Below are 26,069 nucleotides of genomic sequence, written 5' to 3' on the forward strand. Positions count from 1 at the left end.
TTTACATAAATACATATTTTAATAAAAATTTTTTCCAAATAAAAATATAGCAAGAATTTTTAAAATAAATCTTTCATATCTAGATTTATAGAAGAAGCTGAGTGCTCACTTCCTTTGATACTCAATCTGTTATGTTGTTTGGTTGAAATACATAATGAAAATCCAGCTTCACACAGATCATTACATTCTCTCTGAAAGGGTTTCAAGAGGCCTCTCAGGGTCTTCAGAGCAACAATTGAGAACCACTGCTCTAAACATATCCTCTACAAGTATATGTAAAGTGGAGTTTGCAGGTTATGGCTATATTTCAGGCTATTGTTCTGTGTGTACATATATTCTACTTTTATTAGATAATGGCACATTGTTTTCCAACTTGATTGGTCAATTTACGCTAGCAGTGTATAAGAGGTTTTGTTGTCTATGGCCATACCACCCTGAATATGCCTGATCTCATCTGATCTTGGAAAGTAAGCAGGGTCGGGCCTGGTTAGTACTTGGATGGGAGACTGCCTGGGAATACCCTGTGCTGTAGGCTTACAAGTAAATAAATAAAATAAGAGGTTTTGTTGCTCTATAATTTGATCAATATCTGTTATTGTTACTCTGAATATTTTTGCCTGTCTAGTGGTATGTAATGTATTGCATTGGAATTTTATTCATTCATTTTGTTTGTTCGGACAGCCATTTTATGTATGAAGAAACTGAGGCTTATTTAAAAGACCAGTGTTACTTGTCCCAGGTCACAGAATTGGTAAATAGAACCCACGGTTCTATTTTCGAATTCAGCCTTCTTCCCACTCACTAATACAAATGCTTCTGTTTCTGACCCAATTCTCAGGAAGGCTCAACCTCCCCTAGATCCCCTCCCAATAACTAAGGAATTTGACTACAAATCTTCTCCCTTTATTTCTCCACTGGAGGCTTTGGGCACTACAGGCGGCTGGAAGACTGCACAGCAGCCCTGCATCTCCCTCCCTTCATACCCCACTACTCATCCACCCCACTCTCACCCTCTTCACTCCTCTGCCTGCTTCCTATCCGCCTCTATTTCCTTTTCATAAAACCCTCTACTGACTAAAGCCTCATCCAATCATTTATTTAAAAAAGAATATCTAATTCGTGTTTATAATGCATGAGAAAAATGTATAATGCACCATAAGAATCACCACCTATTAAAACGATTATTTCTTAAGCTCTTCAATACAAATCCGTGGTGTGATTATGGGCAGTTACTCAATGTTTTTGATCCTCAATTTTCTCATCAGTGAAATAAGCATAACAATATCTACTTCATGAGGTTGTTCGAAGCATGGAATGACATAATATGTGTAATGTGCTTAGCACAGTGCTTGGTGATAAGGCGTACTCTAAGATGTTTAATTTATTTAACATAAGTTCATGTAGTGCTTGCTATGTACCAACCACTTCTAGGTATTTACAAATATTGGAACTTTGTAATAATTCTCTGTAGTAGGCGTTATCTCCACTCTACAAATACAGACTGAGGCAGACAGTTTAAGCAAGTGGCCGGAAGTCACACAGCCAGTACGTGGCAAAGCAGGGATTAAGCACTGCAGCAGTCTGCTCTTAGAATTCGCGCTCCTTGCGCGGTTGCTTCTCCCCAAATAGTTATTATTATTACATATGAGAAAACTCTGCAAATTGCAAAACGCTCTACCACCAAAGATTGGTGGTAGGGCAAAATGAGCCCTTTACCACTCCCTCGATGTTCCCCAAGCGCTAAGTTCCCAGTGGACGTTGCAGTGAGCCCAGATCGCGCCACTGCACTCCAGCCTGGGTGACAGGATGAGACTGTCTCAAACAAACAAAAACGAAAAAGTCAGTAAGTGGAGCGTAGTTACCCCCCGCAACCTCCAGTACCCGCCGCGGCCGCCACACTCCCTCTCTTCGCCTAAGCAGCTCTCCGCCCACGACTCTGACCCCGCCCCTCGTCCCAGGAGGCCGCAGAGGCCTAGCCAACGCCTCGCGGGCTTCCACGTACGCACTCCAACGCCTCGCCCGAAGGAGAACACATCCGGGTCACTAGAGCCGGTGTCTCAGGCTCCGCCCCTTCTCCCCCTCACAGGGGCTAATCCCCACTTCCGACGATCCCGGGCCTTTTCCGCTTCTCTTTCCCCTCCTCAGGTGCGCCCCTCTGAGCCCCTTGCAGGAACCCGGCGGCTCGCTCTGATCCAGAATCTCCCCGAGGCGCGTATCTGCTCTGCGGTGTATCTTTGCGGGGCGCACTCCGCTGAGGCCTGCCGCGCGCGGTGAGTCCGCGCAGACCTGACCTCGCGTCTCGCAGCTCGGTTGAGGCCGCCGCTGCCTTCTCGGGATGCCGCGGCCGGGGTCCCTGCCGCGCTGGGCTGCCGCCGCGGGCCGTTGGGTCTGCGGGCTGCTCGCGCTGCTGTTGCTGGTGCCGGGACCCGGCGGCGCCTCTGAGATCACCTTCGAGCTTCCTGACAACGCCAAGCAGTGCTTCTACGAGGACATCGCTCAGGGCACCAAGTGCACCCTGGAGTTCCAGGTAGCAGGGCCTAGCAGTCCCTGGGTCCCAGCTCGCGGCTCCAGGGTTGAGGCTGTAACTTGAGGGGATGGCCCTTTCCTGTCCTTGTTTCCGGATTCTGGGGCTGATTCAAAAATCGCTTCTAGGTAGCTGATGCCCAGAATTTGACTTTGCTCTTTTAAACCTTGAGTGAGAGATGTGAAGTCCAAATGTTAAAATACATGAATTTCAGAAATGCTGCTTCTAGCCTTTCTTTGCATTCTCATTTTCAAGGCCTATTGAAATTTCTCCCTTAAAAGATTCCCTTTAAGGAAAATTATTTCTACTCTATAGTTCCCAGTGTCAATCCCCTACTCTCTAATCCGCACCTCCAATTTAATTGGATTTGAAGTGCTGCCAGTGTCTAACTTCATTGCTTTTCAGTTTTACCAATATTAGGACTATTGGTTAATGTGGTCCCTGTCGTTGGAAGAGCTCCATTACAGGTTGAACGGCCATTTGCCAAGGGTGTTGTAGAAAGAATTTCTGTGATAAGTGAGAGGCCCCTTCTGATCTCTGGGATTATATAAAAAAGAAACTTTATTTAACAGAATGTGGTTTCTTCAGTTGGTTAGAACAGTGTTTACTGAGTTTCAATTTTGGTTGGTTGGCACATTTAACATTTGAGTAGCTATTGAATACTAGGTGCTAGTAATACAGAAGTGGTCAAAACAGACAGGATCACTGCCATCATTCATGATTCCCCTACTCTTCTTAACTGGTACCTGCTCATTCATCAGAACTGTGCCTTAAGAGCAGTAAACAGGATCCACAAAGGCTTCCTTTGGAAAATTATTTTCAGTTGAACTTGAAAGGATGGGCTGTAAATACCTTGGTAAGGGAGGAGGGGGAATAGCCTGTGGTAGTAGTGAACACTGAGAATTTGAGGGCCATAGAAAAAGGTCCAGTATGGTTGGGAATAAGGAGCTAGAGCAAGGGGTCAGCGGGGGCAGGCCAGATAGTGTTTTGCTGACCATGTTAAGGATTTGTTTTTCATGAAAGCATGGGAAGCCATCAGAGGGTTGTAAGCAGTTCAGTGATAGGACCAGAGTATTCTTGGTAGCTACATTGATAATAACTTGTGCATGTAGAGAAGTGGTGGTAAAATGTTGCAGAGTGGATGTGGAAGGTGGATTAGGAGGCTATTGTGGTGGTCCAGACAAGAAATGATAGTGGCTTAGAGGAAGGTGATAGCAGTGGGGTAAGTGAAAAGTGAAAGGATTGGAGAGAATGTAGTAGGTAGAATCAACAGGACTTGGTGATTATATGGCTATAGTGGGTCAGGGAGGGGAGGCCAGGGATGACCCTTAGGCTTACTTACCTTCATGGATTAGCACCAAGGAACAGAAAAGAAGATAACAGGAATTGTGATAAAAAGTGTAAGCCAAAATTTTCTTTGTTTGAATTTAATAAGCATTTCCTGGATTTTTATGTGTGCAGACTCAGTGATTAGTGATAAGGATGCTACTACAATGGCTAACAAATTAGCATATGTTATGTGTAGACAGTATGCTAAGCGTATCAGGTGTATTCTCAGGGAAGCTCGATATGAAATTGATATAGTTCTTATTCCTTTTTTACTGATGAAACTGAGGTTTAGATCGGCTAACCTTGGATAGATCCAAGGGCACAAAACTTAGAAGTAGCTGAATCAGTAATGCAGTCCCAAGTTAAATTCTTAACTTTATTATACTACCTCCCAGAGACTGACTTTCACTTCAGAGAGCTTACATAAACATATGTAGTCATATAACGTTAAATGCAACAATAAAGGTATACACTAGGTATAGCGCTGACAGAAGGATCTTAAGGGGAAATTCAGCTGAGGAGCTGATGTTAGAGCTGAGTCTGAAAGATAAATAGGAGTTCCTCTATAAGGCTGCAGTGGAGAGAAGAAAGGGCCCTAGGCAGTCATGTTCATGACCGTTCCAGCAGACCTGAAATTAGCCTGAGTTCTATTGCTAACGTTTGTGCATGGCATTGAAATACACTGAATAATAATAGTTTTGTGACTATAGTTATATATATTAATGGTCACAAAACTACTATTACTAGCTTTAATATAAAGCTGTTATAATAGCCTTGTGACTGTGAGTTCAAGGGCTTTGGGGACAGTTTGTCAACATTATTTATTGATAACAGTGAGATTGACGATTTGCTCCTGGTCTCAGTGAGACTACACTCCCAACCTAGAGTTCTGCTGTTGAGACTGCCTACATAGCAGGAATATGCCTATGTGACCGATAACATATTTAAAAAGGCAGTCCAGACTCCATTTTGGGTTCCCTGGTTCCAAGGTGTTTTCTTTCCACACCTGGGTGGTTCCAGATCTGAGACGGTATGTGTCTGGCCACAGACCTAACAGAGGGAAACAAAGGAGCCCATACCTGACCTTTTCAAACCTCTTGCTGTGAGACAGCCTTTGGCTGTGATGTTTTATGTTATTTTCTTGTAATGAATTTGCAAACACTGTCATTTTGAGTCCTGTGATTGTTTAGCAAACCCATTGAATTGCCACTGTCAGTGCAGGTGTAAAGCAAAGACTTATTCAGAGAATTTCTGATAATCTGGTATTTTAGGAACATAAAAAGAGTAACGGTGTGAATAAAAGAGGTTCTGAAATTACCTGGGAGGAAGAACAGAATAGTGTGTCATTGTTAACAGGCTTAGATTTTTCTGCAGGCCACAGGTAATTATCAAAAGGTTTTAAGTGATTCCTCAATGGGGAATGAGGAAAGATGAGATTGGCACCCCTCCTTCCCAGGAAACATTTGGCATCATGTTGGGAGAAGGGTAATACCTGCATCCGGTGGGTAAAGACCAGATATGCTGCTAAATGTGCCACCATGCACAGGACAGTACAGGCTCCTACAATACAGAATTAGTCTGCTCAAAATGGGAATAATGTTCTAAGGTTGAGAAACCCTGAGTTAGAGGCAGAAGAGATTGGGAAGTGGGAAGACCTTTTAGGAAGTTGTGGCAGTAGTCCTGTCTGGATTGTGGTTTAGGAATGCAGTGAATTTGAGAAGGGCAAAAAGATTGAGAGATTTATGTGATCATATGGATAGACAGGAACGCTTAGTTTGGGATGATCCTCAGTAAGTGATTAGACAGGTTTAAAGTGAGATTACTTGTTTTAATGTTTGATGGAAGAGAAGTAGGGTGATGATAATAAGTTCTGGTCTTATTCAGTTTGTATATATGTGTTTGATGATTCAGAATACAATGGTCAAGTATGACTATTGAGTACAGCAAAATGAAGTTAGTATTTTCACTTCATGGATAAAAAGTGAATCCCTATCCCTTTTGGTGAGGATGGGGATTGGTAAATGCCCAATTGATAAGACAGTTATATCAAAACATTTTATCTTTATATTAACATTTACATATTTTTACAGTTTCCTAAGTGCATAATTATTTTCATTTGATTATCAAAATGATCTGTAACATAGTTCAGTTAGTCATCATCATCTCTCTGAAGTGGGAAAAGGTCACATAGGTCACAGATCTTTCTTTTAAGTCCAAAGTTTGAAAACTCTGTTCTACAGACCTAGAATGTCAGTATGCTAACCAAGAGGGTTCAAGGTTGAAAATAATCTTGTGCTACCCAATCACATGGTGGTCTGGGAACCCTTCAACCCAATGTCTCTTCCTGATCATGTCTTTCACAAGTGGATACTCTCACTATACTCTCACTCTGTTTCTTCACCTCTCTCCACTCCCTCTTTCTTCCTCCTCAGTTCTTTCTCATATAAGGAAGCCTTTCTCTTTAATCCTTTCTCCCTTTTGTCTCTTACAATATTGTCCAGTGACCACAGGAAAAATCTCACCCTCCTCTGTTTGTACAGCCCAAATGGCTGGAATTGTAACTGATTAAGCATAAGCCCTTGAAAAATAGATCTACAGTTCTGTTCAGACTCATGTCACCTACCTCCAGCCTTCCTTTCGGTATATTTCCCCTTAATACAGGCTTTCCAGATAAACAGACTTGTTTGCTTTTATGTTTTTTTGTTTTTGCTTTAATCACAAGTGTTTCAACAATATTTAATCAGTTTTGTGTCTCCCTAAAACAAGGTTGTAAATGATTATATACTTTTAGAATAGCCCACTCCATTACTCATCTCATAGTGTAGTTCAAAACAAAATATGTATCAAAGTCCATATATTTGACTATAAAAGAACTTAAGAAACACAACCTATATGTAATTTGGCAGTAAAATGAGCCTAATGATAGGAGTATGCATGGAGTGTAATCCTAAAGATTGACCTACCTTATTACTTCACTGTCTGTCTGTGCTTGGATGATGCTAATAGTAAAGTGGGTGAGAAAATTTTCCCCCACAAAATATTGGAGGCAGTAAACTTAGAGGTTAAGAATATGACTTTGGAGTTCAAGTTCTGCCTGTGCCTCTTACTAGATAGTCTTGAATAGGTTGCTTATTTAACATCAGTTTTTCCATCTGTCAAATGAAAGGAAGAAAAGTCTCTTGTAGAGTTGCTGGGAGAATTAAGTGATACAATAGATCTACATTAATTAGCACAGTTGTCTGGCTAGTTCAAAGTGAATAAAAGTTGGAGGAAACTTGTTTAGTTTCTGTAAAGTTTAGTTGAAGTAAAAATCTCCTCCCAAGTTCCATCCACTGGTGAAAATCAAAAATGTAAAATTGTCCGTGATAGTAAGTCCTTTGCTCATTACTTTATTGCCATTTTCATAGGAAATCTGATTAAATCTGATTAATTTTTCAAACTTTTCACAGTGACTTTTTTTTTTTTTTAATTTCTTACAGGTGATTACTGGTGGTCACTATGACGTAGACTGTCGATTAGAAGATCCTGATGGTAAAGTGTTATACAAAGAGATGAAGAAACAGTATGATAGTTTTACCTTCACGGCCTCCAAGAATGGGACATACAAATTTTGCTTCAGCAATGAATTTTCTACTTTTACACATAAAACTGTATATTTTGATTTTCAAGTTGGAGAAGACCCACCTTTGTTTCCTAGTGAGAACCGAGTCAGTGCTCTTACCCAGGTAAATAAAAAATCAATATAATGTTGGTATATTTAAAATGAGGAAAAAAGCATAATTTAATATCATGCACTAACTGATGAGCATGGAATTTTGAGTCTAACAATCTTTAAAATATATCTTATTTGTTACATAGTAGGCATTTCACAGAGAACTATTATAGTGAAAAATAATGTGAAAGCTTCTATGAACTTTTAAGCGTAAAGAGAGAAAGAAGCATTAAAATACGAGGAAGTCACTAGGTAGAAACATCAATAGTAAAAGAAGTTTGGGAAGGCTGAGCAATGTTCCAGTCTTCTGAAGCATTTTGTTTAATCCCTGAAGGAATATTGCTGTCATACTCATTAGACTGGTGTAACTGGAAGCAAAATAATGCCTAAAAAATTAGTAGATAAACAGTACCACATGATAGCCTTTATACCATTACTTAGTGTTTCTCAAGCTGCTGTTAACAGTAACTTGTGCTGTAACTTTAGGTGAAATAGTGAAGATTAATGGCAAGTCATTTCACAAAAATAGTTATAAAAGCTAAATTCAGTTTTGTTTTGGAGAAATAGAGAAAGATAGTGTAAAAAATTTAAACCTAATGAACAGCTATTGCTTAGGTGATGAGGACTGTTGTATTTCTAGTTCAAATACAGCAAAATCCAAAATGCTTCAAAATGCAAAACTTTTTTTTTAGCTCCAACCTGACGCTACAAGTGGAAAATTGTATATCTGACCTCATGACACATTGTTGAGAATATCATATACAGTTGCCTTAAGGCTATATGTATAAGGTGTATATGAAATGTAATTGAATTTCCTGCCTAGACCTGGGTCCCATCACAAAGATATCTCATTTTGTATATGTAGACATTCTGAAATCAGAAAAAATCTGAAATTCAAAACATTTCTGGTCCCAAACATTTTGGATAAGGGATACTCAACCTGTGTGGGCTTAGATCATATCTAAAAGTACCCAATTAGGCATGAAAAGGAATTATTTACCACCTATTCGTTAAAACCTTAAACTGGTATTTTAGTGTTCCCAGGTTCTATTTAGTCTCTTGGCCAAAGTCATGGTGAAAGAGGCAGTTTTAAGAATGTGTATAAGCCTTAATTCATAAACCTGTAAGAATCAGCAAGATGTATTCAAATACTCTTAATTTTAGAAATGTTCTCTTTATTTTAAAGTCCTGTGTGAAAGACATTTTGCTTTGTAAAATGATGTTTCTTTGGGATCAGTACCTTACCCTGTATCTATTCCTTCATCTTACCCTGTATCCATTCCTTCATGAGTTTTAACTTATATAAGGCGGCTTACCCTAAAAACCTAAGTGGGTAAATATAAGAAATGAATGGTAATAAAGCAGTGAGTGTCACATCCATACTACATTTTTTATTTTTCTTAGTCTCATTTTTCTACTTTCAAAAAGCTAATGTCTGGTATAATAGGGATATTTATAAAGCAACTTTTCATACTTTAAAATTGAAAATTACCAGCTAGTAAGTTCAGAATAAAATTACTGGCTAGTAATGCAGAATAAATGATAAGAGTTTTACTCTCACCATTTTTTACCCATTGATAAAATGATGGATTTAGAGTAGGCAATGATCACCAGTCACTACTAAAACCATTAAGTAAAAGGCAGGTGGGGAACTTTTTAGTGAGTGGATCAGACTGAATGATCATTCACAAATGGAGAGATAACTAGACATTATGAGTCTTGTGATAATATGCAGTAAGAAGTACACAACACTGACTACTAGGCATTCCCACCCAGAACATTGAACCTGAATTCCATCAAGTCTCTAGCTCCAAATGCCGATTTACAAGACATACAGAGGATAAAGGAACAGCATGGGAATGCAGTCAGCAAAATCCAGAAAGTGAGAAATGCCACAGGATAGGGGTCCTCTTTCCCCCAGCTTTCTTCAGTAAATAGGTGGCAAGGAAAAAAGAAAAAAACAAGCAAGAAAGCCTAAAGATTAACGAAGACTTAGCCAGATGATTATGTTAACCTTACTTGTATTCTAATTTGAAAACAAATTTTGAGACAATAGGGGAAATCTGAACAGTATTTCCTGACTTTAAGGAACTGTTTTAAATTATTTTATGTGTTATAATACTATTGGGGTTATAATTTTAAAAAGTCTTATCTTTTAGAAATAAAGTATAAAAGTATTTGTAGCTGCAGTGATAAAAAATCTGGGATTTGCTTGAAAAATAATTGGGTAAAATACTTGGGGAATGTAGATGATTAGCCATGTGCTAATTGTTATAGACATGGTAGGGGTTCATTGTATTTTCTCATTATTTTTGGATATGTATGGAAGTTTTCACTATAAAAGTTTCTTTAAAAATCACATCTCAAAAGTTGTATGGATGCATGTAGTTTAATATCTGTGATTTTCTCTAATCCAGTAGTTCTTAACCCATACCCCATGGAGTTCCTAAACATTCTGCATTTGCATCAACTCCTTGCTTGAATGTTTACTTTGCAGGTGAAGAATCCCTGGGCAACATGTCATTTTGAGAATACAGAGAAAGCAAAGAAATGCTAGAAGCACATCTCTCTGTAGTTTCTTATCACAAATTAGAAATCATTTTAGCACAGTTTTGCAAAGTTTTCATTCCTAGGGACCCAAACAAAGTAAGGACAACAAAAACATTTGACTCTTCTAATAGGTTAATGCAGTTTGTTTGCCTCCTAATTTCTTACATTTTTAAAAAGCAGTTTTAGTAGAGTATTTTAATAATTATTCCTTTCATACTTTGGCAGAACTTTATTAAATGTTATTTTCTAATGTCTGTTTTCCTTAACTAAAATTAAGACAAACTTAGATTTGTTGTAAAAACTTAATACACAGTTTGCTGCATAAAATAATAATAAAACATATATTTTACCACTAGGATTAAGTTTGCAGCAATAGAAAAATATTAAACATGGTATACAGAAAAATTAGTCACTTAGCCTTTCTCAAAACAGATGGCATAATAAATGTATAAAAAGGCAAGCTGTTATCAGCTAAAGGCTCACAAACTGATTACACAGTGAAACTGAAACTTGCATCCTGTTGGGAACATACATATTGGTTTAGTTGACTGGCATGAGGGAAAAGGCTGATTTAACAACTAGATAAATATTATAAAAAGTTATTCCTATTCTGATATATCCCTTTCAGATTTAAAAGTTACCTAACGATTTTGATGTGGCTGTTTTAAATATAGTTCAAAGAAAACTTTGACTAATTCAGCTTTTTATTTTTGTACCAAGTTTTGTTTATTTTTATAGGTATTTTGGCTTTGACTTATATATTCTCATTATTGGTGAAGTTACTGCCATTCTCTTCCTTCTAATTCTTTAAAGAACTTGGGGTAGAAATTCTGTAGTCACCAACCTTAGCTGATAAGTATTTCTGCTATTGTTAGCTTAGTGTTCCATCTGCCACCTTACTGATGCCATGGCTGTGACATCTCAGTTGGGGAAAACAGCTGCTTCATGAGATCTCTAGCCTTAACAGTTGTCCTAGTGAAAATAAGTAGGAAGGTTTCACTGCAAGGACAACTGGCATGAATGTATGAATGAATGCCAGATTAGTAGCATGTTAATCAAAAGAGGAATTGAGATCAAATTGAAAAAAAAAGCTGAATATGATAGATGAAGTCTACACAAAGTATTGCACATACTGACTGAAAATATTTCTCTTTAGATGGAATCTGCCTGTGTTTCAATTCATGAAGCTCTGAAGTCTGTCATCGATTATCAGACTCATTTCCGTTTAAGAGAAGCTCAAGGCCGAAGCCGAGCAGAGGATCTAAATACAAGAGTGGCCTATTGGTCAGTAGGAGAAGCCCTCATTCTTCTGGTGGTTAGCATAGGGCAGGTATTTCTTTTGAAAAGCTTTTTCTCAGATAAAAGAACCACCACAACTCGTGTTGGATCATAACTACGTTTTGAGAATTGATGCACCATTGCCACTGTAATTGCTGTCTTCTAATTTAGGTACTGAAGAACTTAATATTGACAACATTTTTAAAACCTTACTCATACACTTGTTGGGAGGGATGTACAATGCATATCCCCAAACTGTGGAAAGGACACCTTTTTTTATTTGTAAAGGTGGAAAAACTTTGGAACTCATTTTGGGCTATTCATGTTAAATAATCAATACCAATGATCTACTCTGTTCTTGGTTGTTTATATCTACTCTTGGCACACTAAACTTTGGTATTTTGATTCCTTTTAACCATTTAAAACTACTTTTCTTATAGGTAGTTGATACTTTAAAAACCTTAGATTTAATGTCTACATGTTATGGAGGAACAAAATTGCCTTTTAATTGTTTATAAGAAAACCAAATGTGATGAATTGTAGCCCAAGCCCTGTTCTGCACTGTTCAATTTTATGGAGGAAAAAAAATATACCACAGGAATGCTAGTTAATATTGATACATCATGGTATAATTTATTTCTCACTAGCTTAGAAAATGTCAAACTTTTGCTTTTTGCGTTTATTCTATGATTTATAACCAGCTATGCTGTTTTTTCATAAAGGCATTTGTAGCACACAGAAAACAGTATGTTTGAGTAGCATAATAGAGTTTATACAGGCCTTAAAAATCAGACTGTTTATAACAGGTAGAAACATTACAGAATAATTTAAGACACTACAATGGGGGCAAATGAAATAGGAAAATTTTTGTTGAGTTCCCTGTACTCATTACATTTGCAGTGCTTTCACAAAGAAAAAAGGAGATATGTTTAATTTTAATATTTTAATTGGGTGGCTCTTGCCCTTATATGACTTTAATGTCTGTGAGTCATTCCCAGCTTTAATGAACAATTGTTAATATTAGTATCACATAAATGCTATACATTCTATCCTCATAGGTGTGATGCACTGAAAAGTTAGTTGCTTTCCTTTTTTTCTTATTTTTTGTCTTGCATATTTTATTTCCATAGTTTCTGGTTAGCTACCCTAAAGTGATTTAAAAATTTAGAATGGTATGTGTTTCCTATTTGGTAATCTTCATTGACTGTTCTTTATTTAATTAGTATTAAATAGTGCATATTCTGTACACTATAGAGTTTACATTGTGTTTGCATCTTATAACTTGTATAGATTGAGCTGACTGAAATAAGATTTTGTTCTGAGTATTATCTGATAGAATACAAGATGATTCAAAATTGTATAGATATTTAAAGCTTTTCTGCTGTTTTTTTTTTTTTTAATTGCAACTGCTTTTCTGCCATGCCTGTCTTCTCTACCCAAAGGTGATGAGTTCTGAACAAGACTGTCATATTGTAGAGACTTTGATATGTGATACCATAGAATACAGATTGGATAGCCATCCTACTTAACTTACCGTTACTGACTAAAGTTTAACTCTTAATTCTAAGGTATCTTAAAATGCATATATATATATACTTCTTGCATGTAAGAGCAAAACAAATTCAAGTTGTCATGCTTGGTAATTTCAGATGCCACAGTATAGCAGAGTGAACATGTTTTCAACCCTTTAATTTTTTTAAGATTTTTGAAGACCAAATAACTACTCTTTAAATAATATTTATCAATGGATTAAGAAGTAAGGTTTAAGATTTTTCAGATTTATCAATTTTGGTTATTGTATTGAAGTTGTCCTGCAGCTTTATAAGTGTCCCTGTCTATTTAAATTTGAGAGTTGTAAGCACTAATGTTAATGTGATTGATCAGCATGGGCATATGTAAAATGTCCTTTTCTGGTTGCGCCTCTATGCTATTGTGTTCAGACACTTACACCATAATTAAACAGTAAGGTAGAGCTCTTGCTGAGTTTGGCATAGATAGTGCACTCATTTAATCTGTACCTCTCAAAACTTCATAATACTAGAATATTACCACAAATAATTTTTGGTGAAACTGTTGAGATATATTAAAATCTTTGAAATCACTACTGTTAACCTGTTATAGAAAATAGTGTGGGCTGAGTCTAGTTTCTATGTAACTGGTTAAATTTTGATGGTTGTTTATGCTAAACTGGATATGTATATATAAATTAGAAAATACATACCTATCCAGACATAAATGCTAAGTAATGTTTTCTTCTTCCTCCAACTACATGATTTGTAGCTCATCATTTTTCTTTAATCCTTTCCTAATGTGTTACAGCAGTTTGAATTTCCCAGATATTTATGTTTGGACATAATGGCTCAGAATACATATTTGAACATCATAGTTGTATATATTTTTAAAGTAGAATAAATAATGGAAAGCAACTTGATATATAAGTTTATACTAAAATTTCAACTGTGTGAAGATACATTTTAAGGTATTACTTTGCTAATAATCTACCCATTTTTTTTTTTTCTATTAAACAAATGGTTTGTGGTTCACAACTTTCATCCAAGCTTGGTAATAACTGAAAATACAGTGGACTGAAAAGCAAATTTATTCTTTTAAATCTCTGTACTATGCATTTTTGTTTTAGTTTGTAAATGTGTAACATTTATAGTTAAATAGGACAACGCAGGCCCTATGACTATTGTTTTCAAAAATTAAATTAATATATAAATAATTCAGAGGGGTTTTTCATTTACTTTTGAAAACAAGAAATTTCTTTTAACAGGATTGCACCCACCAATTTCTTGTAGAATAAAAAAAAAATCTTTCAACAAACTGACTTCACTTGTTTCTGTCAGGATTTAAATCTTATTAAAGCTCCTTACAAACTTAAATCCTGGAGTACAGTTCTATAATGAGAGTGATTATTCATTTGATATTTTATTAAAATATCTGAAGGACTGTTCAAAAAAGAAAGTGAAAGAGAAATACCATGTCTATGCTGCCTAATTTTTAACCTCCTCTTTACATTCCTTACTGAAAGTTTGTGTAGTTCAAAAGCATTTAAATCATCAGTTGTCCAAAGAGGTCTTAATTATTAAGTAAATTAACTTTAGGTTGTATAATACACAGTTGTATCAGTGTTTTTCTTAATAATGTGGTCAGAGGGGACAGTCTGGTTCCTGGGCACAATTCTCTAAAAACAACAGGGAAATAACTATAAATAGAGGTTAACATTTATTGAATGCTTACCTTGTGCTAGGTGCTGTGCCGAGTATTTGTATTGACATATTTAATCTTGCAATGATTCCATGCAATAAAGATATTACTCCCATTTTATAGATGAGGAAACTGAGGCATAGAGGGGTTAAGAAATCTCATCTCACACAATAATTAGCAGAGTTTGAATATGAACCATAGCAGTCTGGCTCCAGAGCCCTCTTTCTCAAGCACTATGTAATACGGCCTTACAAAAAAACAATTAAGGATAGATCTCTGAAGGCTTAGCTATCTTGATTTCACTATAGCTCAGCAGTGGTTCAGTGCTTCGGCTTTGGAGTCACAGCCCAATTCAAGTCATGGTTGTGTGACTTTGGATTTTATTAACTATATATTTCTGTTTTCCATCTGCTGCTAAGGTGTTGCCATCTGGTGTAAGTAGAATGAAATGTTTATGAAACACTGAGGATCAGTGCCTAGCATATACAAGCACTTAGTAATTCTATTTTTATCATTAGTCTAATTCTGGTCTTTTGATCTTTTTTTAGTTCCTAAAGTCCTTACTATGACTTCTATTCATGTGGCTCCTATATGAAGAATACATGACACAACAATGAAAGTGTTTGAATGTCTGTCATGCACATAATGGTCTGCTAGAAGTTTCAAAAATTAATGATAGGCTGGGCGCGGTGGCTCATGCCTGTAATTCAAGCACTGTGGGAGGCCGAGATAGACAGATCACCTGAGGTCAGGCATTTGAGACCGGCCTGGCTAACATGGTGAAACCCTGTCTCTACTAAAATACAAAAATTAGCGGGGCATGGTGGCACCTGCCTGTCATTCCAGCTACTCGGGAGGCTGAGGCAGGAGAATCACATGAACCCAGGAGGCAGAGGTTGCAGTGAGCCAAGATTGCACCACTGCAGTCCAGCCTGGGCTACAGAGCAGGACTTGGTCTCAAAAAAAAAAAAAATGAGTAAGACAGTCTGACTGCCAGGAACATAACCTAGTTGGTATACATGGGATAGCTGTATGAGCAACTAATGTTATACAGGTAATGAAGCAGAATGGACTCTTAGGGTCTACAATATTTACAGAGTACTAAAGGAATAAAAGAATATGAAGTTTAAAAGACTTATTCCTTAGGGAGTTTTACATCATCTCCCCACAGCCCTGGTTATGTGACTATGCCAGTAATTGAGTGGTTTATCTCCAGTTTATGGATACGGGTATTAACCAGTCCCTCTTGCTACAGATTGAAAAGCATGTTCTTTAATTTTGTTAACAATAAAAGTGATATTTGATCTCCTGACTAACTTCTCCATCTCAGGAGTTTCCAAATTCTGGAGGAAAATACAAGGATGTTATCCTATTTTTATCATTAGGAAGCAGCTTCCTTGCTGAAATTTAGATACAGAAGTGACACTGGTCTGGCATACTCTTTTTAGTGCTGGAGGATTCCTAATGATCACTACTATCTTGAAAAGGCAACAGTGTAAGAATTTGATAAGTAATTGTTCAAATAACAAAGTCTGCCCATAATTCCATCATTCTTTTTGGTGCATTTCAGTTTTTATAGATATTTGTGCATTTTTTAAAGAAATTGGTATTGTACTGTCTATAACAAACTTCTACACTTTTACATTTGTGAAATTATATAGACGAGCATATTCAGGATGTACAATTTAATGAGAGGAAAAGTTATAAAACAGATACTCACATATCCAATGCTCAGGTAAAGAAATATAACATTGTGAATACTTTAGAAAGCTCCTATGTATTCTTTCCTGGTCAGTTTCCTGAATCACCTCAAGAGAGATAACCAATGTTCTGCTTGTAATGCAAATAATCTTTTCTTTGTATTTTTACCAGTTAAGTATACTAGTTCTCACATTTTTTTTAAATTTCTAAATCATCATAAACTGATATTTTTGTAAATACACAATCATGTACTTGAATGTACTGACACTGTCAGATTACTGTCAGCATTTCTAAAGTTTATGCATGCTTACTTTATGTGCTTCTCTCTCCATCAACCAATGACAGGTGATCAATATGGGATCAGTATGGGACCACATATGGAGTGGTACTGATGTCTGCATTCCTTAAAAGTAGTCTAAACAATCAGAAGTAAACATTAATAAAATTTAATAAAGTATTAAATTATATTTAATAAATAGAAATGTCACTTTTTTATGGCTTGCTGAACGTTTAACGTCATCCATGATGATGCATATGACTATACGTTTTGTTACTGTGTTTTATCATTAATATACCACCGTTATATATCTCTTCCATGAAGGCATTTGGATCATTCTGCCTTTTTTGCTATTTTGAACAAAGCCACTATGAACATCCCTGTATATATGTCAGGTTGTACATGTGTATGATCTCTTGAGAATACATCTAGCAATGGAATTGGTGAGTCATATGGGTATCTTTAAATTTACTAGGTAATACCTAACTTTGCCAAAGTAATTAATCAGTGCTTTCACCAGCAGCATTAGAAGGTTCCACATTTATAAAACTTTGGAAAACCTGTTTTTTTTTTTTTTGAAAGGAAAAAAAGGAGTGAAGAAGGAAAATCTGAGCTTGTAATGGTACCTCATTGTTGCTTAATTTGCATTTCCATGAGGTTATTTTTTTTGTACAAATTTACTATTTGGATTTCCCCTTTTTGCTAAGTTGCTGTTTAAGTCATTTGTCCATTTTTTAAAATTTGACTTTTTTAAGTTAATAAAATTCCTTCATGTACGAGAATACTTAATCATTTGGTTATAACTGTTTTAAATATCTTCTCACAGTTCTTTATCTTTCTGCTCCTAGTGAAATATATCCATGTTTTTCTCTATTTTTGGTGTGTTTGTGTCTTGTTTAAAAAATACTTCCCTTAGGTCATGAGTATCTTCTATACTGTGTTCTAAAATATGCGTAGTTTTGTTTTCTACTTAAACTGAATTTTGTTTTGTGGGTGAGGTAGGTATCCAGGTTCTTTTTTTCCCCCCCTCATTTCTTGAAAAGTCATCTTTCTCAATTGGTTGAACATGCCATTTCTGTCATCTATGAAATGGTCATATTTACATGCGTCTATTTCTGGGCCCTCTTTTATTCCATTGCAGTTTGCCCATATATCAGTAACACACTGTCGCAGCTTTTAAAAGTCTTGATATTTGGTAAAATAAGTCTTTTTATACCTTGTTCTTCAAGATTTTGGCTGTAATCAGTTCTTTGCATTTTTATACAAATTTTGGAATTTCAACAAAACAAAGTTGTTAGGATTTTGATTGGGATTGTATTTTACCTGTGAACAAATTCTTTATAATAGGGCATATTTTGGTGAGTTAATATCTTTCCATTGTATCTTTGAATAAAATCATAATTGTCTACATAGAAATACTGTATATATATACTTCGTTAATTTTACTTTCTTGTATCTTTATGTTTTTGATGCTTTCATTATAAATGACATCTTTTAAGTTTTTAATTTTTTGTTGGTATGTGGAAAAACTTTAATTTTTCTATTCAGCAAACTTGCAAAAATCTTTAAGTCTAGTAATTTATACATTCTTTTGCACTTTCTGTAAGTAATGATAGATTTGTCTGTCTTTCTATTCTCTCTTTACTTTTTCTTGCCTAATTACATTTGCAGGGACCTCCAGTATAATGTTGAATAGGTTATGTGTAGGCATTCTTGTTTTGTTTCTGTTTTCTGGGAATGCTTTCAAAGTATCCTGTAAGCATTTTATGGTATTTTTATTAAACTTAGAAATTTCCCACCTATCTTTAGTTTGCTGAGAGTTTTTTATAATCATAAATGATATCAAAAAGTTCTATTGAGAAATTATGATTTTTCTGCCTTTATTCTCTGAATATGGTCAGTTACATGAACTGGATTCCTGTTGTTAAGCCAGCCTTTTCTTCCTAGGGTAAAAACAACCTGGCATGATGTGGTTTATTTTTAATAGCTGGATTTGTTTTAAGATTTTTGCTTAATATCAAGCCTGGTTTAGCCTTATAAAGTGAGTTGGAAAGTGGCTTTCTTTTCCTGTTTTCTGGGAAAGGTTGTATATAATATTTATGTTGCTTCTTCCTTGACTGTTAGGAATTGTAGGTACAATTAGAAATTGTAGGTAAAGTATGCTTGGGGTCTGGTGTCTTCTTTATAGGATGCTAATTCAATTTTTTTTTTATTAATAAGGTTCGGCTTTCCTGTTTCTTATGTAACATTGGTAAATTGCATATTCCTATGAATCTTTCCATTTCATCTACATTTTCAAATTTATTAGTAGTGTGTTTTTCTTGTATACTTAACATATGCCAGATCTATAAGGATGGTACCCTTTGTATTCCTTATATTGTAACTGGGATTGTTTGTATCTTTTTTCCTTGACTAGTCTTGCCAGAGGTTTATCACATTTATTATAAATTTTTTGAGCCAGTATTTTTGTTTTTCTTTTTTGTTATATTCTTTTCTGTTTTATTGATGTCAGCTTTTTCTTTCCATGTTAATTTGCCATATTGTAGTGGATGGTTAGCTCCTCAAATTTTCGACTTTCTATTCTCATTTACATATTTAAAGCTATAGATTTCCATCCAAGCTATTTTATCTCTTATGTTAGTTTTCTATGCTGGGTAACAAATTACCTTAGATTTACTGGTTTATAACAGCATAATTGTATTATCTTACAGTTTCTTGGGGTTAAGAGTCTTGGCATGGCTTAACTGTCTTCTGCTTAGGGTCTCACAAGACTGCAGTGAAGTCAGCTGAACTGCATTGTCATCTGGAGCTCACAGTTCTCTTCTAACTTAATCAAGTTGTTGATAAAATTTAGTTCCTAGAAGCTGTAGAACTGAGGTCTTCAGCTACTTAGGGCTGCTCTTCTATATAAGCAGTGCACAACATGACTGTTTGCCATTCTAAAGTCAGCAGAACTTCTGACTAGAATCTGTTTCAGAGAAGGCCAGAAAGAGTTCACTTGGTTAGGTCAGAATCACCTGGGATAATCTCCCTTTTGATGAAGTCAGAGTCAACTGAATAATCACTGCTGTGATGGCCACTTGATAAATGGGCCCATTAACCAAGGCCTGGGTTGGCTGGAGAAAAAGACTGACATCCACCAGACAATTCATCTTGTTCCCCTTATTGCAAATTTCCACCTGATGCATCCTGTTAGGCACTTATGTGGCACATGAATATATTAACATGATCTCACTACTCCAAGAGGCTTATCTTTAAGTCTCATCAACAGATCTTTTACACATTTTCCATTTCGTTTTTCCAAGAACCTAAAAGCTGGATGATCTATTAGACACTGCCTGTAAGTCAGTATATTTATCAGTTTGTCAGGTCATCCCCTCCTTTCTTGAATGGGAATAACCAGGTTTATAGCTAGAAATTGCCCACCAGGAAGATTCCCTGTCCCCATATCAATGCATGGATCAGAAATTGTCTCACTTCTAAATGTAGAAGGATTGATAGAGCTAAAAAATTACCACCTGCCAATCATTACAGTACTAGCTGATTCAGGCAAGAATCACTGATGGATGTAAAACTTAGTGGGTGAAAGTGTGCTGAACAGAATTCTTACATGGTCTCACAGTATCTCCCCATAAATTGCTTATAAATAACAGAAAAATAGTAACTTTACATTGAAGAAACGTGGCCGCCAACCCCTTGATCAAATGATCAATGTTCACCTCACCAGTAAAAGGACAAATCAATATCATGTACTTTGTGACATGATATGCTGAGAAAAACAAAGCATCCCTTCTATGCTATTCTAATGCATAACCTAAATCTGATCAAGGGAAAACATCAAAGAAACTCAAATTGTGTAACATTCTCCCAAATAAATGTCCTGTACTTTTCAAAAATGCCAAGGTCTTGAGTGGCAAAGAAAGATTAGAAGAACTGCTTCATACTGAAGAAGGGTAAAGGGACATGAAAATCAACACTACGTGTGTTCCTGGACTGGATAGTAGACTAAAATTTAGAAAAAGTTAAAAAAAAAAAAATTGTCTCACTTCTTTACGTATCTATCAGTCTGCCAGATTAGACTATAAAATCTCCATGAGAACTAGGGCTGTGTCTGCTGTTCACACAATATCCCTAATGCCTAGCACATTAGAATGTAATCTAAATATATGTAGCATAAGTGACTGATGCATTTTCTTGAACATTTGGAGAGAAAATGTTAAGCAATTAAACTTGCAACCAATTTAAGATATTTTTTAATACATGTGACTATATTATGAAGAACAATGAAAAATTTCGAGCAATTTAAAAGAAGATGGAACACTTCAAGTAAATTTGCCCTTGACACTAGTGACTTCAGGTTCTTTAATGCATGTGACCTAAGTGGTGAATAGGGAAGTACATATTTATGGAATCTGTCATGGGTGGTATTTGAGTGGAAAAGCTTGAAAAGCATTGATTTTGCAGGGTTGCCAGAGAAAGAGGAACGGCAGAGGAAACTGAAGAATGTTACCAAGCAGGATGGAGCATAAAGGCAAAGTGGGGTTGTCAACATCAAGGAAACAGAGTGTTGGAAGACAATGGTCAACTTTGTCAATCACCAAAGAGAGACTCCCAGGGAAAATGAGGGCAACAAAAGTATCAATTGGATTTAGGAGGCCACTGTTTACCCAAAGAGTTTAGGTAGAATTGTTGGGAGGTGGAGCAGTTGGAGAATCAACTGTGTGGATAATGAATTGTGTTGGTATGGTACATAATAAGGCATTTCTGACTACATTGCAGCAAACCGAGTAATTACGACCTGAAGTGCCTTTCAATAAGCCCTCCTGTTGTTGGATGGGGAAAGGGAGGAAATAATCCTTAGCTTTACCTGTACTGTGTTTCTGAGGCTCAGGTATGGACCTTCATTCCCAATTTATTACCCATGGTCTCATATGAGATTCAGTAACTGGGTCTCCTTTGGCCCAGTAGAGATTGCCTGAGAATTAAAAGGGGAGGGAGATTTCTGAAGTGGGGCTCTTAGATTATGACTAGAATTGGGTGCCTGAGGCAGCAATGGTAAGATGAAGTTTGGGGCTTTATAAGGCTTCTTGCGCTTTATTTACCTAATTGCTTTTTTGTTCTCTCTTGATTTTCAGTGGCGTTCCAATCTGTTCGGTTGTGGAGAACGAACCTGAAAAAATGGGATCTTTCCCAGGGTAGTTTTTGGGAGCAGGGGCTGATGTGCTGCACACCCTAGTCGGGTATGGTTCGCTGCGGTAGTCAAGTGAGAGAGCCGTAAAGGGACAGGAAAAGTCATTAGACAGTCTCAGGGAACCAGGAGAGTCTCTGTACCTCCGAAGGGTCTAGGGGTTTGTCTGGTCTGTAAGGGGCAAACACGGTGGAATTCCTTTACAGACTTTTCTGGCCCTTGACGTCCGGCTTTGGGGTACATGCCAAAGAAAAAAAAAAAGCAGGGAGAGTCCACTAGCCTTGGTGACAGTTCCCCATTGTGGTTTCCCCTCCTCCACCCTTCTTTGCGAGCTCCTTCCTTCTGCCGAGTGTTCCTGCCACGTTAACCCCTGACCCGCAGCTGTACTACCTCGGCCCTCAGCGCCACGTCTCGGGTGGGGCCTACCTTGGCAATGCAGCAGCCAGCCCTCGAGCGACCCCTCGGGAGCGGCGGGGCAGGTGCCGACTGCAGTCAGGCCTGGTGAGCGAAGGCCTCCAAGGCTGAGGCAGCGCGTCTGCAAAGGCGTGGGGCCGCCGACTCACGAGCGAACTGCTCTGCGAGCGCGAAGGTGTGCAGGCTGCGGTGGCAGCGGGGACGGGGTTGCTGCCCGCCGCGTAAGAGGTGGCCCCAGCCTCAACGCCCGGAGCAAGACGCCCACCGCCTGGTCGCGCTTCGCCGGAAGGGAAGACGGAAAAGCCGCGCGCTCACCAGCAGGCAAGTGCGGGGCTCTCGGGTCAGGGCGCGGGGTGGTCTGGGGGCCAGGCCGCTCACACTACTTTCGGAGCCGAAGGAGAAGGTGCAGGCGCTGCTGTCCCCGGGGGGCCGGCCCGGCCTTTCCATCTCTTGGCTTACTCTGAAGGGAAAATCCACACAGCTGGCTGCCTTTTTGTTTCATTTTGACTAGAAAACCCATTTTTGAAAAGACACCTCAGAACCATAAGCAAATAGCCCAGAGTCTTAAATGCTCTAAAGAGTCTGTGTCAGGCATGCTGAGCCAGTGCTGGAGTCTTCTGCATGGGGTTTCCTACTTGTTTTTTTGTCCAAAGCTAATTAAATAAAAATAATTTGGACTGGCAGCTGTGACCTAGTTTTCAGTATATTAGTTAGGACCTCTCCAGTTTTCCACAATAGTAATTTTTTTTAAGAAAGTATTTAAAAATATTCTTACATTTACTATTTTTTTTAATTATCCTTTTAATTTTGGGCAACAAGGGTGAGAAAGGCTACATGATCTGGAGGTAAAAATACACCATTATATAGACTTGAACTGTCATCCCCTGAACCCATATTGCACGTATACAAAGTAGGAGAAATTGTCTTTCTCCAAGTGTTTAGTGTTCCTTAGATTAGCGAGGAATATTAAAAACAAGCCTGATGGTAAGATGCATTTGGGACTTTTGTTTAAAATGCATACCCCCCACCTCTGAAAGTTTTAATTTGGTAAGCTCGATTTCCAGAATCTTTATTTCTTTTATTATTATTATTTGATTTGATTCGATTTGATGTTCTGGGATACATATGCAGGACCTGCCGTTTTGTTACGTAGATAAACGTGTGCCATGGTGGTTTGCTGCACCTATCAGCCCATCAGTCCTTACATTTTAATATTTTAAAGTGGTTCATTACAAATCGAGTTAAGCAACTCCATTTTATATCTCGTTCAAATCAGAAAATAGATAAGCAAGTATAGGATATTGACACCTACATTTGAAGCAAAGTGAATGTGACATGTACGTCTTACAGTATGGGACTTGAAGTATAAACCATGTTTACACTGTTGAATCATGTACACCTATCTGTTGAGTCATTTGTTCCTTATGGTATTCTTAAAACCTATTAGTTTAACAAATATGTGCTGTTAAATCTCTTGTCTTTAATCCTCCCTAGTCCACACTTCCCATTCTAGGTCCCGCTACACTTCTTTGCTTCTCTTTATAACAAATAAAAAATCCTCTCTGAAGGATTTGCCTCTAAGTCTCTATTTTCATTTCCTCTGTTTCTTCCTACCTGCTCTCATCTCTACCTGCATTTTGTCCCCATTAACCCCTACATGGTCCTGACGTTGCTAATGACTACAAAATCCAATGTCTGTACACAGTTCTCATTTTTCCTGACCCCTCAGTAGCATTTGATCACTCCCTCCTCCCTAATATTCTTTGTTCTTCACTAATGTTCTTCACTAATATTCTTTCTCCTTCAATTGGCTTCCAGGTTACCACATTCCCCTGCATTTCATTTCACTTCATTGTGTTGCCAGGCTTCCCCACCACTAAATGTCAGTGTGCCACAGAGTTCAGTTCTTGGCCATACTGTGTCCCAAGGCAATTTCTATCCCAAGCCATATTCCTTGGCTATAAATATAACATCTATAAGTTGATGGCTTCCAAAATTTTATTTCTAGCTTTACTTCTCTTCTGAGCTCCAGATGTGTATATCCATCTGTTCACTCAGCATCTCCACTTGTAAATCTGATAGGCATTTAAATTTAGTATGGACAGACAGAACTGATGCCACACCCATCAAGTCCTCCCTCGGTTTCCCCTCAATATCTCAATAAACTGCCTCAGTTACTGCCATTCAAGTAGGCTGGAATTCTAGGAAATAACTCTTGACTTCTCTTTTTAGGTCAGACCCTGCATCCAAGCATCCAACAAAGTCTGTTGACTACCTTAAACAGAAGATCCCAAATCTGCCTACCTCTCCCTTACTCTCTAAGCTAAGCCACAGTCCTCTCCTACCCACATGATTGAGAAGTCTTTGCTTCTACCCTTGCTCCTCTATAGTATTTTCCAAATAGCAGTGATTTTTGTCATACATACTCATTTCATTCCCTTCAAAACCTTCTAGTGGCTTCTCATCAGAATCTCACACACACACACACACACACACACACACACATACACATACACACACGACTTACAATGGCTTTAAAGCCCTGTGTGATCTAGCCTATGACTACTTCTCTGAAGTCATCTGACTTCCCTCTCACCCACTCCACTGCAGTAACACTGATTGTGCTGCTGTTGCCTTTGCCTGCAGCAGGTCTCTGCTAGACCATTGCTCACTGTACTCCCTCACTTCTCTGTTAGCATGCTGCCTCGGGGGTTACTGTGCTATTGCAGCAAGATCATTTTTGCTGCTGGCCCTGTGGAGCGGGTTGCTATTAAATACTGAATGCTACACTAGTACTCCATGGAGCTTATGGTACCTTTAAAACATTGTTTGTTACTGGAGTTCTCTGATATTAAAAATGCACAACCATTTTTCTTTTGAGCCTCATTTTGGTAAGATAGACAGTTTGCCTTTAATTCTGTGTTTTTATAGAATCTCTTCCTGACTTGAAGATTTGCCCTTTAACATCAGTTTTCATTTTTAGATACAGAAAATGGAAGAAAAATATCCAGTTTATTGAAAAGAATATGTAATAATATTTGCTGGAGGGGGGCAGTTACTTTGCCCTCCTCACCCCTGCCAGTTGGGGCAATAGGAAATAGGAAGCAATAATCTAACATTTGGAGACTCTTTGAATGGTACCAGCAACAGGTAGTTTATGGAAAGAAGAAAAATAAAGAAGTTTGTTCAGAGAATAATATATAAGTTTTTAAGTCCTGTAGTGACTAAGCCAATATCAGGGTTGTCAAGATTTCATAAGATATTACATAAATTCAGTTTGTGTTTGCTTTTTTTTTTTTTTAAGACAAAGTCTTGCTATGTTGCCCAGGCTGGCCTTAAACTCATAGACTCAAGCAGTCTTCCCACCTCACCCTCCCAGATAGCTGGGACTACAAGCACATACCACTGTACCTGGCTCCAGTTCTCTTTTGAGAAGTATGTGGAAATGAAAAACAATATTTTTATCTTTATGAAGAGGTGTAGCAACTAAAAGATTGTTTAATTTATAATCCTTCTCATTTTAATCCCAAAGAAGTGGTTCTGTTATCAGTAGCATATGTACTATCATCCCTTCTTTTACAAGAAAGGAAGACAATTTTTCTCATTTCAAAATTAGAATTTAAGATACTTTAATAAATACTTTCAATATAAGATTAAATAAAATAATACGTGGATTTGGAATATGGAACAAAGAGAAGAGTAGGAGGGTGAAGCGGAAGCCAGGAGTGAAATTATTAATAGTATCAAAACACCTGCCATAAGCTTGTGTCCACTGGCCAGAGAGCACTCATTAACCTGGAGCTCCCTAGCAACTAAGTGAAGAGATAGGGTCCATAAGATGAAAAAGCAGTGCCCAGGTGAAGATCAGATAGAAGCATTTTTTTAA

The 26,069-nt window shown here is 37.5% G+C and overlaps 2 protein-coding genes, 1 long non-coding RNA gene and 1 pseudogene across 3 annotated transcripts in view; 3 read left to right on the forward strand and 1 right to left on the reverse strand.

The window, feature by feature from the left end:
* LOC144581408 (uncharacterized) lies at positions 1-22,479 on the reverse strand. Its single transcript, XR_013532138.1, has 2 exons — positions 22,196-22,479; positions 1-2,690 (listed from the first exon to the last, which is right to left on the reverse strand). It is a non-coding gene; the product is annotated as an uncharacterized LOC144581408 (long non-coding RNA).
* On the forward strand, positions 417-535 carry LOC118152001 (5S ribosomal RNA; annotated as a pseudogene).
* TMED7 (transmembrane p24 trafficking protein 7) lies at positions 2,061-14,512 on the forward strand. Its single transcript, NM_001204342.1, is given in 3 exon segments — positions 2,061-2,527; positions 7,333-7,578; positions 11,272-14,512. Coding segments are annotated over 3 exon segments (675 nt in total). The 5' UTR covers positions 2,061-2,335; the 3' UTR covers positions 11,509-14,512.
* The window catches only part of TICAM2 (TIR domain containing adaptor molecule 2), a 23,618-nt gene continuing 19,913 nt past the window's right edge, over positions 22,365-26,069 (forward strand). The window contains exon 1 of the mRNA XM_008991631.5: positions 22,365-22,504. The gene's annotated coding sequence lies outside the window, so the exon portion shown is untranslated. The remainder of the gene's footprint in view (positions 22,505-26,069) is intronic.

This window comes from Callithrix jacchus, chromosome 2 (assembly GCF_049354715.1).
Source record: "Callithrix jacchus isolate 240 chromosome 2, calJac240_pri, whole genome shotgun sequence".
Classification (NCBI taxonomy): domain Eukaryota; kingdom Metazoa; phylum Chordata; class Mammalia; order Primates; family Cebidae; genus Callithrix; species Callithrix jacchus.